Source organism: Mesocricetus auratus, unplaced genomic scaffold (assembly GCF_017639785.1).
Source record: "Mesocricetus auratus isolate SY011 unplaced genomic scaffold, BCM_Maur_2.0 Super-Scaffold_100047, whole genome shotgun sequence".
Lineage (NCBI taxonomy): Eukaryota > Metazoa > Chordata > Mammalia > Rodentia > Cricetidae > Mesocricetus > Mesocricetus auratus.
The window spans coordinates 5,093,547-5,107,684 of record NW_024429224.1 but is presented as its reverse complement, the minus strand read 5'-3'; the positions used below and the strand labels follow the sequence as shown (position 1 = coordinate 5,107,684).

Sequence of the window (14,138 nt, the reverse complement as noted above, 5' to 3'; positions counted from 1 at the left end):
TGTTGGTAAACATTTGTATTAATAAAGATTCCTTCACTTTAAATCAATTCCTCAAGAGTTACTTCTAGAGAACAAGACAGTTCACTTCATGAAGATGCTTACATACAACTTGCTGGGAACATGCATATAGTATAAAATTAGTTATATCTGTCACTGGGCAACCATTATTGGGAATTTCGTAATATCAAAAGGATGAGATCTACTGTAGGCTATATGAAAACATACAAGGCTGCTTTACATTAGGACTGAATATTAGGACTGAATTGTTAAATGGCAAGATGGTGTTTTGTGTAGATAAGGCACTGTGATCATGTGATTTTTGTTACATTTGCTACCTCAGGTCCTGTGGGTTCTCTCTCCTCATTAAGAGAATAGTCGCTGCATCTCAGAACTGCTGGTTCTTCAACATTCCAGGCAAATACTCTTTCACAAAGACATATCACTCTGTTTTATTTATTTTATTTTATTTTATTTTATTTTGGTTTTTACGAGACAGGGTTTCTCTGTATTGTTTCGGGGGCTATCGGTCCAGCCCGGCCTCGAACTCACAGAGATCCGCCTGCCTCTGCCTCCCGAGTGCTGGGATTAAAGGCGTGAGCCACAACCGCCTGGCTCTGTTTTCTTTCTAAGAAGTACAAGTTAGCCTGGGAGTTACAGACCTTGCTCATCACCGTCCCAGGTGCTGGGATTATAGACTTGTAAAACCAAATCCTACAAGGTCCTCGATTTTTACATTTTGTATGTGTGTCAAAGCTGATTTATTTTCATTTTCTTCTTCATTTTTATTCATTTTAAAATAAGCACACAGATCCAGGTGGTGAGGTGGTACATGCTTTTAATCCCAACACTCGAGAGGTACAGGCAGAAGGATCTCTGTGAGTTGGAAGCCAGCCAAGTCTACAAAGCAGGTTCCAAGAAAATCAGAGGCACATAAATCCTGTCTCAAAAAAAGGTTCAAAGAAGAAAATTTAGGTGAACATTTGATGTGTTTTCATCTCTTACCATGTAGTTTTTCATCTGTACAAGTTTAAATTTGATCCCTTAAAGCATCTTCTTTGTCTTTGTTTATTGTGATCAGTATTTTTTAACTTAAAAGTTTTTACTTTTTAGAATTACAATCAGGAATACTACAATTGCATCCCTGATATAGTTATACTTACACACACACACACACACACACACACACACACACTCATCTAATATTACTCTTATGCTCATGTGTTTAGGGCTGACTACTCAGGATTTCATCAGCTGTGGGAACTCAATTCCTGGATAAACCCAACTCACCCTCTCCGCAGCCACTGACTGCCTATCACTCTTCAACTAGGTGAGGTCTCCAAAATTTGCCCCATCTATGCTGGTATCTCAACTATAAAGATTCACAACCATTCAAAATACAGAGACTACATGACCATGGGCTGACCACCACTGAACTGTAAAGCTAAAACAAACCCCATACCTAAGATCAGCTGCGACTCTGATATTCCAAACTGTGGTCTTGTCTGACTGTCTCCTCTTCCCTGTTCTGAGATAGCTTGACATTTGAATATCATTCGTAATTCGAGAAAATTAGTGTGGCCTCCCAATAAGACTCACAGAAAAAAAAAGGCCAGTGTCCAGATGACTCAGCACAAAAGAAGCAACAAATGTTCAAGCTATCGTTGATTTCTGTGGCTTTTTTTAGAGTGTTAAAACTTATCTTTAGTTAGCTTACAATATTAATCTTAGAGTATCTGAGGCAAGATCAGTAAAATCTCTATATTGAAGCCAAGACTATATTGAAATGTCTTCATTGTGGTAGACCACCAAATAAGAGTGGTGAAATAATCACACGCCTTGTAGCGTTCTGTAGGATAGAAGTAATACACTTAAGTAAGTTCCCAGGAGCATGGGTGCTGTAAGGACACTCCCTAGGTTTGGAGAGGACAAGAGAAGGCTGAGGTCGTGTCTCAGTGATGCAGCCCTTGTCTGGGATGCAGGAGACCCTGGAGCTCTATGCCTGGCCCTGACAAAAGGAGAGGAGACAGAAAGACTGTGTGGAAATGTGAGAGGGTGGCAGTGCAAGCCGTGACTACAGGGTCTGTAGGGATCCCTGAGGACAGGGGGACCAGCAGGAGGTCCTGAGGCAAAGGAAAGGAGAGAAATGCACTGTGCAGAGGAAACAGCACGTGGTGCCCACCTCCATATGGATGAGAGTGGTGGGAAGAGACCTGAACTAAGGTCAGGATGACTGCAGTCCACAGTCGGCTGTGGGGTACAGTAGGGAAGGGAGCTGGGGAGAGGGCGGGACACGGGCTACACAGACTGAAAGACTTTGGACAACATTCTAAGGTCCTTCATCCTAGAGAGTCTGGGAGACTTGAGCTTTTAGTCAAAGATGCTTAAGCTATAATCCTTCAAGTATCTTCGCATTAAATACACCAATAGGATAAAGGACTTTAGAATAACCTCACACACAGAGATTACCATCTCCTGTACCAAGTGGTCTTGTTGGAGTCAGATCAGCATTTGCAGCAATGACTGTCTGTCTGAGCTGGTGGCAATGTCCTCACCCTGCCCATGTATTTCTTTCCAAGACAGTGTAACAGGTGGTCCTGCCAAATGGGATGATGACCACACCGCCCTGTTCCACCTCACTGTGGACATCACCAGTGTCCACCAAAAGTAGAAGGTCTCTACTGTACACAAGGTGAAAACAGAACAGAGCATGCCAATTCGGCTTCTTCTATGAGTCCTTCCCTCTGAGTATGATGAAAACCATCAATGAAACTTCCCAGCCCCTCCCAACACATGCATGTCTTGTCTCTAATTGTCAGGAGATGGCAAGTGGTAGGTGAGAAGACAGAGGTTTCACAAGCAATGCGGACCTTATTTCTGTGTCTGATTGTCGTTTCTTTGGGGGAAATATAGGGTTTCCTCCATCACAATGTCTTTCCTGTTATTAAACTCAAAAGTAAAACTGTAGATGTTAAACGCTGCTTCACATACATGTTCTTAGGTGGCTAACCTTGGCCATCAGCGTCTAGGCATCTCTGTGAGCAACAGTAATATCTGCCAGATGTCTAATCCTCTTCATTTGGATTCATTTTTCCAACATTGGGACAAGCTACTGAATCCAAGAATGTTTTACAACAAGGTTTACGATATCATTCCTCAAGGCCAAAATGGGATTTTCAATTACGTCTTCTGTATTTTTGATGAATATATTCTCTAGCAGGGCAGATAAAGTAATCACTGGGTATGTTATTTATTTAGCAATTCCTTTATAAAGTAAAATGAAAGTGCTATTTGATCATATAAATGTCGTTAAGATTTGAGTTTGTCTTGAGTAAAGTGGAAACGTGTCTCCACTCAATTTCAGATGTTATAAGGTCCACATGTTTGCACCATTCTCCCCTGAAAGAAGTAGCAGATACTCTACCGGGCTGCTGTGGAGTGTAGACAGGCTTGTCAGTATGGATGAAGAGAGAGCCATTGTCATGGAGGATTGGCATTTTTTCTGATTTTGAAAAATGCTTCGACACAACTTCCAAATACACATATGAATATGAGCTTTGTGCTTCACCCAACTGTTTGGTCTGAACCTGTAAAACAACAAACAAACAACCGATGGGAAACTGTGAATGTAGACTCTTAACGCATGCTGATACTGAAAGAAAAAAGCAAATACTGTAATCTCATAAGACTAAAACTGAGCTTGTGCATTGCATCATTTTCAAAGAGGTGCACTGGGCTGGAGAGATGGCTCAGTAGTTAAGAGCACTGGTGGATCTCCCAATAGACAAAGGTTGAGTTCCCATCACCCACATGGCAGCTGAAACCACTTCTGACTCCAGATCCAGGGATCCTAGGCCCTCTTCTGTCCTCTGTAGTTATTGCACACAAAGGTACCCAAACATACATGCAGGCAAAAGTACCCATACACATGGATTTTAAGAGATAATAATGAGCCAGTTGTAGTGGTGCACACCCTGAATCCATGCATTTGGGAGGTAGAGGAAGACCGGTCTCTGTGAGTTCAAGATCTACAGAGCAAATTCCAGGACAGCCAAAAGCTATTAGAATATCCTTGCAGACAAAGATTTGCATCTTCTATGCCAACCCATCTTGTTGGAGTCAGATCAACCGTTCTGGTGATGACTCTCTATCTAAGCAAATGGTAACATCTCACCCTCTCTAGGTTGTTCCTTTTACCAGCCTTGTCTTGAAAACAACAATTAATAGTAATCATAATAATAAATACTTCTACAGTACAGCACTATAGAAGCTGAGGCAGGAGGATCTTGTGTTCCAAGTCTATCTAGGACTACAACGTACAAGTTTGTCTCATAAACATAATCAGCCAAACAAATTTACTAATACCAAACAGGAAAAACATAATTTAGGTTGCCAAATACCCTTCATAGTCTGTGTCATAAAAAAATTTTAGCACTAAGCATTCAGAAATCTTTTTGGTGCCATGGTGAGACATATTTAACAGAATTACTATTATAGAAACTTGTAAGAAACCTTTGTTTTATCAGCTTCTGGATGCATTGTTTTCTCTGTTCTTCTCATCACATCACAGCCTCTGTGCCCACATCATAGACACACATTCAACTTTGTGTGTGCCATTACCATCATCACCTTTATACGCAATGATATGAGGATTGCATATAGTAACACAGATAATAAAAGGAAACCACATATCCATGAAAATTTAGGGTTCAGAAACAGGGATAAACTTGAACACTAAAATCAACTGCATTGAGGTTATTACAAAAGTTTGGAAGCAATAAAAACAAACTATTGATTTTCTGTGCTGTGATTAGTTATAGATGTCTTTGAGTTGTTTATCTACATAAAAACAATACTATAGCTTCTACCATGACTTCTAGCTTGATATTTTGTGGTACAGCTGTGGGAGTGGGGGTGTCTCTGACTCTTTCACGGGCTCTTGGGACCCTTTTCCTCCTACTGGTTTGCCTTGGACAACCTTAAAATGGGGTTTGCGCCTAGTGTTATCCCATCTCGCTATGCCATGTCCAGTGGATATCCTGGGAGGCCTGCCCTTTCCTGAAGAGAAATGGAGCAGGAGTGGATCTGGGGGAAATGGAAGGAAGCGGTGGTGGTTGAGAAACTGGAGGAGTGGAGATGGAAACTGCAGTCAGGATTATTGAAAACAAAAAACAGTATTCATTAATTGTGGAAAATTCAATTGAAAAAGTGGACCCAAGGACAAGACTGAGACAACACACTTAATTGGCAAATATACTTTGTAGTGTTAACATAAAATTAAGTACATGTGTATCAATATTTATGATTCCTCCATGGTCCTCAGGCTCATGCGTGACCAATGAACATAGCTCAGTGAGATTTCCTGTGGTGACAGACATGTCTTGTAACTATGCAGTCCTAACACATGTATAGGGCCCATGAGGAACTCAAGTATTACACCAGTTGCATTTAGTTGATTGAATTTAAAGACAAATGTGGCTAGTGGCTACCATGCCTCGTAATAGAGTAGCCAGAGAAAGTAAGAGTTTGGAGAAATTTAAATTTTCATAAACCAAGTACTTGGGAAACTTTTTTTACAGAGATTAGAACATTTATTCCCAAGATCATTAATGAAATAATTTCTGTGGTTTTTTAAAAATTGATTCCAAGTAATGTTTCTCAGTTGAAATATCTACAACTCCAGACCTGGGGATCTGACACTTCTGATCTCCCTAGGTACCCATGTCATGTCACACATTCCAAAGCACATTCATATAATTGAACTTAAAATTGTTCTTATGGATGAAACAAGATGCATAAGCTCTTAGACAAGTTAGCTGTGGTAGCTAGATGATGATGACGATGATGATGATGTTGATGATGATTATAGGTAGATATATAGACAGAGAGATTATGTAAAGATGTAAAGATGGTAAATAGATGATGGGAAGATGACATATAGATGGAAAGGGAGATGACAGATGATACATAGATATAGATAGATAGATGAAAGGTAGATAGATAGATTATAGATTGATGACAAACTAAAACTAGAGATAAACATAGAGACATTACCGCAATGTTTAAAAAAACTCAGCAACTTGTTTGCATAAGTTTTGAAAACTATATTCCAATATATTTGAAAACAAGACACAGATAAATTTCTTGAAACATATGACCTATGAAAATTAAATTAAGAGAACATGCACCGGTTAAACCAATCAATAATAAGCCAATGAGATTCAAACAGTAATAACCTTACTAAAATACCTAACCCCAGATGTATTCACAGCGGACCCTGTGCTGACCACATTATTCCATAAAAGTAAAAAGGGGGCATGGGCACACATTGTTCACAAGAACAAACGTAACTATTCTGTTCAAAGTTTTGTGTTTCACTCATCACTAACTGATGTGGGATAATGTTCTTGTTCGCTGTAAGGATGTGTCACTCATATTGATTTAATAACATGCTGATTGGCCAGTACCCAAGCATGAATTATAGGCTGGGCTTCCAGACGAGGAGAAATCTGAGAAGAAGAAAGGCAGAGTCTAGTTGCCAGCCATCCTCCACAGAGGAAGCAAGATGAGAATGCCTTACTGAGAAAAGGTACCAAGCCATGTAGCCAAACATAGATAAGAATTACAGGTTAATTTAAGTTGTAAGAGCTTGGTAGTAAGGAGCCTGAGCAATAGGCCCAACAGTTTGCAGTTACCATGAGCCTCTGTGTGTTTGTTAAGGACTAAATAGCTGAGGGACAGGGTGGGACAGAAGTTTCCTTCTACACTAATGACTGTCAACCATCTCATCACCACACATCTGTGGAACAATATTAACAACTCTAATTTTACCAATGTTCAAGCTTTGCAAACTTTACCAAAAATACATGAAGAAAAAGAAGAATAAATACATACTGTTAACACTGCCGAATTTTGGAATTTATTTTCTGGAGATAAATTAATATAACCTGAAGAATAGGTCCTATTTTTGTCAGGATAACTTCTTAAAGAGATTGTCGCATCAAATGCTTCGGTGTAGCCATGGGCTTGAATTATAACATTTTCAGATGCTCCGACCTGGAAGACTTTGGGTGTTGAAATAACATAGCTGTTGAAACAGGAAAAGAAAGGCTCATTACCTTTGCAGGTTTTCTCACACATCTGATATTTTTTCCTTCACTCCAGGTCAATTTTAAAAACTTGTTTTAAGACAGGCAGTGGTGGCATAAGGCTGTAAGCCCAGCACTGAGGAGGCAGAGGCAGGCGTTTCCCTGAGTTGGAGGCCAGCCTGGTCTACAGAGTGAGTTTCAGGACAGCCAAGGTTGCACAGAGATATACTGTACTTAAAATATTTCAAATTGCCGGGCGGTGGTGGTGCACACCTTTAATCCCAGCACTCGGGAGGTAGAGGCAGGTGGATCTCTGTGAGTTCAAGGCCAGGCTGGACAGATAGCCTCCGAAACAATACGGAGAAACCCTGTCTCATAAAAATAAAAAAAAAACATTTCAAATTAAAATGATATTTTCAAAATCAAATTTTATTATGCTGGAAAGCATACGTTTTCCGGGAAGCTACAGGTTACATTTAAGCCTAAACAACAAATAAGAGATAAAAAGCCACCAAGATTAATGGCCTGAGTTTGTTCCCAGAAACCTGCATACAGGGAGGGAGGAATTGATTCGTAGTAGGTTCCTTTGACCTGCCCATGTCTTCAGTGTGATATGTATCCCTCCCTGCACCCATACACAAATAAATACATAGTTTTTAAAAGCTGACTGTGGAACTTCCCTTCACATAAACTTTGGTCCATATGGATGCATCAATCATGCAGTCTGCGCATGGGAAGAAATTTCATGTTGAGTATTTTTCCTCACTCAGAATTCCGGGTCATTGGGCTTGCGCAAAGTAGGGTATTGCTTGGGTTGTTTCTATTTTTCTGTAGGCATCTCTATGGCGTCCCCTCATTTCCTGCAGGCTCTATCTGCACATCACCTTTGTCAGAGAACCTTTCTGTCCGGAGTCTTTGGTTTCTGTACTTTTCTGTTTTCTTTATGGTACTGGAACTGCCTGTCCTTATTCATTCATTCTATCCATGGCTCATTCATTCTATCCTTGCATATTTTGATCTTTCATTGGCTCCTTCATTCTGTCATTGGCTCACTCATTCATTGATTCATTCATTCACTAATTCATTATCTGCTTCTTCGACTAGAATGCAAACTCTAGGAACTGTCTTCTCACACCCTCACAACCTATTACAAGGTAGGTGTCATGACAGTTGGTTTGGTTGTCGTCGTTCTTGGACTGAAAATTCCTCGACGCTTATTAAAGCACATCTGGTCAGTTGAGTCTATGCTGGTTTCAGGGAGTCAACTAAGGAATGTCATCCTCATACCTCGACTGTGGATAATCACAACATCCCACAGACCAAGGGATCCCATGCAACGGGGGAGGGAGCTGGGTTGAGTGCAAGCATTCTTTATTTGCTTCTGAGTAGAACCCATGGACACGGATCATGAGGGTCCAGGTTCTGGTGTTTAATCTACCTGTCTCTGAGCTTCAGTTGCTTGTCTGTCAAAAAGGAATACATAAAAGTAGCTAGCAGTACTCATGGATGACTGTGACCTTGTAATGAAGTCTGAGAGTAGACATGTGTGGCAGGCTTATGCATTAGTCCACGTTTCCTGGCATTTGTATTTCTGCAGACACAGTTCTGACATTGTCAGGGAGGAAGTGAAGTGCTGAGCAGGAGACTGCAGTGAAATCCTGTCTCGCTAGCAGTGTGACCCTTGACCCCTCACTTCTCTTGTCTGGACTTCCCATCGCATGTGGACTGAGCAGGCTCTGCACGTTAGCCAAGGCCTATAGCACCGGTTAGCCAGAGACCTGAAGGCAGAGTCTCATGTGGACACGTGATTTGAGACCAGCCTAGACAGCATAGTGAAACCTCATGGTAAAAAGAAGAAAAGAAAAGGATAGTTCAGTGAGGTAATTCTCATGTTAAAATCCAATACGAAGATATTTGTACACACGAGAGCATCATTAAAAAGGACAAGATTTTGGTAGCGATAAAATTATGACAAATTGGCTTATGAATACAGAAGTAGTTCTAACCATAGTTTTAAATTTTATCCCTTAGTGGGAATGCTTCATGACCCACTGTAACTAATCTTATTCATCATTAATTAAAATAAAATTTTGATTATTAGCGTTTGGTTATATAAGACTACCCTATTGGAGTTACTCTGACTTCACTGTACTTAGAACATGAAAATTACAAACTAAGTGTCAAGGACAAGTTGGTGATGAATGCCAAAATAGTTGACTGTCTTGGTTGGACGTTGCCGACTACAGAAGAAGTGTGTTAGCTGCTCCCCAAATCCAGATGTGTCCTCAGCTCTTTCATGAGCAGATGAGACTATCTTTTTATTATTTCAGGAGGGGACAGTTATGGTTAATTAAACACAGCCATAAATTTCCCTTTCACTCCCCACAACTGAGATGACTAGGAAAATGAAGATGGCTTGTTTTACTTACATTTGTTCCTGTCCCCAGGTGTTGTCCAGGAAAATTAAAAAGCAAAGTGTCCACCAACTACCCATGGCTGGAAATGGCATTCACCCATGGGCATGACCTTCTTGTAGCTTCTTTTCTTTTAAGTAAACAGAGTTGGAAGTATTTGTGTAAATTATTTCTCTGGTTAATTATTAATGTCCGAGAAAAGGATCTTCAAGTGAGAAAGCTAAAATCAGAAATGGGCACAACAGGATGTTTTAATGAACATAAAATATGTTTTAACCTCCAGTCATGTCCAGTAATAAAGACAGGAGTTTAACATCAACTTAGACCCGGGATCTTATTTTCATGAATTCAAGTAAAAGCAAGGGCCTGGGTGCTTGCCAGTGTGGGGGAAGGCTCGTTGCGGGGAGCCAGGAGTCACTGCCTCTGGCTGTCTTCTCTCAGCCAGGTCCTTTGCTCTGACACCCTGCTACCTTCAAACTTGATTCTGGCAAGTTCCATTTGTGTCTAAGGTTGACAGTAGACTTACTTGGATTTCATTTTAAATAGATGAGTTTAGAATGAGTTTGGCCAGGTGTAGAATTGAAGCACGCAGGAGGCAGAGGCAGGTGGATCTCTGTGAGTTCTAGGCCAGAATGGTCTACAGAGTAAGTTCCAGGACAGCCAGGGCTACACAGAGAAGCGCTTCATTGAAAAACCCAATAAATAAATGGTAGAGATGGACATAGAGATAGATGGATGGGTAGATAGATAGATACATAGATAGATAGATAAAACAAGCCTGACCTATAGAAGTAGCAGGTACTTGTTATAATCAATGATAACTTGGGTCTATAGAGGCTGTCCAAGGACTAGATCCCATGGTCCATGCCAGTCTAGAGAATTAGATGGAGAAAAGGTTGTCACTGCCTGGAAACCTAGCAGAGATGCGCATGTGATTCCCTGGTCAATCAGTCACATAGTCCTTAAGAGGAGATGTGTGTCTATGAATGCATTTGTCACTCTTCCAAAATTTGCATTCCATTCATCATAGAACATTTTATTTTAAATGTTCATGATTTTCAGGAAAATTTCAATAGTTTAAGACAAGAGCTCAACATGAACAGAGATGAATAGTATTGCCCATGACAGCTGATTTTCTTCTTTTTTAAATCATTTTTTGGTTTTTTGGATACAGTGTCCCTGCATGTAGCTAACGCAGTCCTGGAGCTCACTGCAGACCAGGCTGGCCTCGAACCCACAGAGATCCACCTTCTTCGGCTTCCAGAGTGCTGAGATTAGAAGCATGTTCAACTACACCTTTCTACAGCTGATTTTCATAACGCCTATATAATTTAAAAAAATGACACAAAGGGTACTACCTTTAATTCAACTTATTTAATATTTTATGTGAATTAGAAAATTTTATATTTTCCTTTTGTTAATAATCATTTGTACATTAGTATGTGATATATGTTGCATTTCAAGTTAACAGAAGAAATGTCCTGGAGATGGAGGTGTATTTTAGTTGGTAGAGGACCTGATTAACATGCTCAGGCCAAGGTTGGAGGCCCAGTCCCTCACGAATATCAGGTGCAATAGTGTACCCCTGATATCACAGCACTCAGGAGGTAGAGGAAGGAGGACCAGAAATCATAGTTCATCTTGACCCACATAGTGAATCTGAGACCAGCCTGTGCAACATGAGACGCTGTTTATAGTAATAATAATGATAATCTTTTTTGATGATGATGATGAAGGGATATTTAAACATAGTACTATAAGTCAGAGTTTTGTCACACGGGCAATGGTATCCCCTACTTTAATGAGTAGGGTTTTATTCATCATACTTAATGCTGAATTTGTTAAAAGAAAAGTGAGTGGAAAGAAAAATTTATACACTATTTCACTAACAGTGTTTCTTTTATACATATCATTGAAATGGAAAAAATCTGCCCCTATTAGTCAACTATCTAGCTCATTTATTTCCAAAGAAACCTGTAAAATGATTAAGCTGTATTGCAAAAGAAGGGTCAGGTTAAAACAAACAACATCTTGTGATCACTTTCAGGAAACAAAATCTAAGAGCTCGAAAGACCGCCCAGTGGACAAAAGTAAGAGCTATATTTCAAGTGTGAGCAATGGTGTACTTTCTGTGTTATAAGGGCCAATACTAGGAAATGATATTTCCAAACCACTCTTGTAGAAAACGTTTAAGGAATGACAGTTCTCAACAATTCATAGTCTCGACTGATTTGGAGAAATACCTCATTCCTTTCCATCTTTCTTTTTTGGACAGGGTTTTTTTTTGTAGCCGTGAGCTCAGCTCAGCTCAGCTCTGCTAGAAACCGTGAGGGTCAGCGATCCTCTGGAACCTGGCTTCTGGGGACCAGACATGTGCTGGTTAGTTTTTTGTCAACTTGACACAAACTAGAGTCATTCTGTAAAGGGGAACCTCAGTTGAGAAAAGCCCACACTGGATTTGCCAGTGGCTAGCCTATGGGGCATGTGCTTGATGCGTGATTGATGTGGGAGGGGCCAGCCCATTGTGTGCATTGTTTGGCTGGTCAGGTGGTACTATGAGCTATGTATGCTGAGCAGGCCATGAGGAGCAAGTCAGCAGCCGCACCCCTCCATGGCCTCTGCCTCAGCTCCTGGTGCCAAGCTTGAATTCCTGCCCTGACTTCCCTCAGTGGTGACTGTGATGTGGACCTGTGAGCTGGAACGAGCCCCGTCCACCCCAAATTACCTTTGCCATGGAGTTTGTCACAGCAGCAGGAAGCCTGATTAGGACAATATGGTCCTCAGAGCCTCTCTCCATCTGGGTCCTGCTGGGGTTTCCTTCATCCACATCTCTTTATTGCTTAGTAACTGTCTGTGATGTGAAGGGGCTCCTGGAAGGTGGGTCAGCCAGATACACTATGGCCAATGGACTGAAGACAGATGCTCCAAAGTCACAAGGAACTTAAATGACTGTCCTGCCAGTGAGATGTTCCTGTCAACTGTAGAGTTTTTATATTATCTTTCTGTGGTCTTTGATGGAGTAGAAGACAGATAGTTATGGTTATGGTTTTCCTTCTTTATGATAAAAGATAAGTAACATATGAAACTTTAGACTCACAAAGAAAGCATAGATGTTAGATTATTTTCTTTAAATTTTGCCAAATGTAAATGGACTAAATATTATTAACTGTAGTTCCTATTTGATAACTGTTTTTGTTCTATATTTTACTATGTTAAATGTAAAACCCTTTATTGTATTTAGACAGAAAACGAAGATGATAGTGGAATGTCCATCTTTATACATGTTTCTCTTATTGGCTAATGAATAAAACACAGTCTGACCAATGAGACAGAAAGATAGGCGGGACTAAGAAGAAGAGAATTCTGGGACAGGTTGGCAGAGAGGACATGCCAGAAGAGAAGGCATGTTGGCCGCCAAACAGTAACAGTCCAGACACTCCTCCAGTAAGGTAAGACCATGTGGAAATACTAAGATTAACGGAAATGGGTTAATAGCTAAGACTGAGATAGCCAATACAGAGTCCTAGTCATTGTCCCAAAATTTTATAACTAATGTAATGTCCGTGGGTTCATTTGGGGATGAAGTTCAGCAGAACCAGCATGGACAAGGAATCTCTCATTACAATCCTTTTTCTTTATCCTTTATCTTTATCTTTTCCTTTCCCAAGCCTTTGTATATTTTTAAACACGTTGTAAAGCCTTAGAGATTTTTCTTTATCTGAATCTGTCTTTACTGTACATCTCCATCTTTTCCTGGCCACAGGGCTTTTATCTGCTAAACAGCATGTTTAAATTAAAGTGGATGTTTTAGCTGCTGTCTTTTTTTATGGCTGGCGGTACATTTCCTGCCAACACTGGGAGCTGTGCTCACTGCTTAAAGTCTTAAACCTTTTTTGTCTGTATGCGTAAAAGCTAAATCTGCCATGCAGCATGGGGTGTGGCTTGGAGATGTGGTCACTGCTTCCACCAGCAACTCACATACACCATAATGGTTTGGTAGCAGGGCCTCTTAAAAGAGCTGTGTTGTGAGAGCCTCTGCTTGTCTATTGCAAACAGAGTAGACCTGAGAAAATGCTGCTGCCAAGAAGATGTTCTTGACTCTGTTCTTTTGTTTAGGATCCCTTTTAAATTTTTTGTCAGGTTTTACATGTAAATTCATGCCCCACATTGGTGGTTCCATTCTGAAGTTGGGGTATTAATGAGTTCACTAGAACCAAGATAAATGACAAATAGTTGTTCTTGGTGGGAACAGCTTACATAGAAAATAGTAAAGACCCACCACAGCATTACTGTCCCAGAAGATGCAGTCTCTGCCCTTTCGATGTTCTCTGCCACCCATGAGAGAGTGCCCACCCCACACTTCTCTACCTTGGAATCATGCCCCAACCTGAAGCCACGCCTGAAAGGTGGGGTCACTAGCACATTTCATTGCCAAGGAAAGGTGCTACTCCATATGTTAGTAGTTATTTACAACGTATTCAATGGTGCCTGAGGATTCAGAAAGCAAAGTCAGCCACAAGCCATAGAAGGCAGGTACACACCTTTAACCCCAGCTGCCGGAAGGTAGATGTGGTGGCACACACCTTTAAGCCCAGGATGCAGGATTAAGGGGTATGTAGTGATATATTTGCTTCTGTAC

At 40.6% G+C, this 14,138-nt stretch overlaps 1 protein-coding gene across 2 annotated transcripts in view; it reads right to left on the bottom strand.

Moving 5' to 3' along the window:
• LOC106022129 (complement C5-like) overlaps window positions 1–14,138 on the bottom strand; it is a 43,567-nt gene that overhangs the window by 7,797 nt on the left and 21,632 nt on the right. Inside the window, exons 1-3 of one of the 2 annotated variants that reach the window (XM_040735689.1) lie at window positions 9,515–9,622; window positions 6,892–7,084; window positions 3,422–3,584 (exon numbers count right to left, since the gene is read on the bottom strand). The exons of the other annotated variant lie outside the window; for it this stretch is intronic. Of the exons in view, the coding sequence (XP_040591623.1) occupies window positions 3,422–3,584; window positions 6,892–7,084; window positions 9,515–9,594 (436 nt within the window). The 5' untranslated portion in view covers window positions 9,595–9,622. Of the gene's footprint in view, window positions 1–3,421; window positions 3,585–6,891; window positions 7,085–9,514; window positions 9,623–14,138 lie in introns of those variants that run through there. 2 annotated transcript variants of the gene reach the window in all.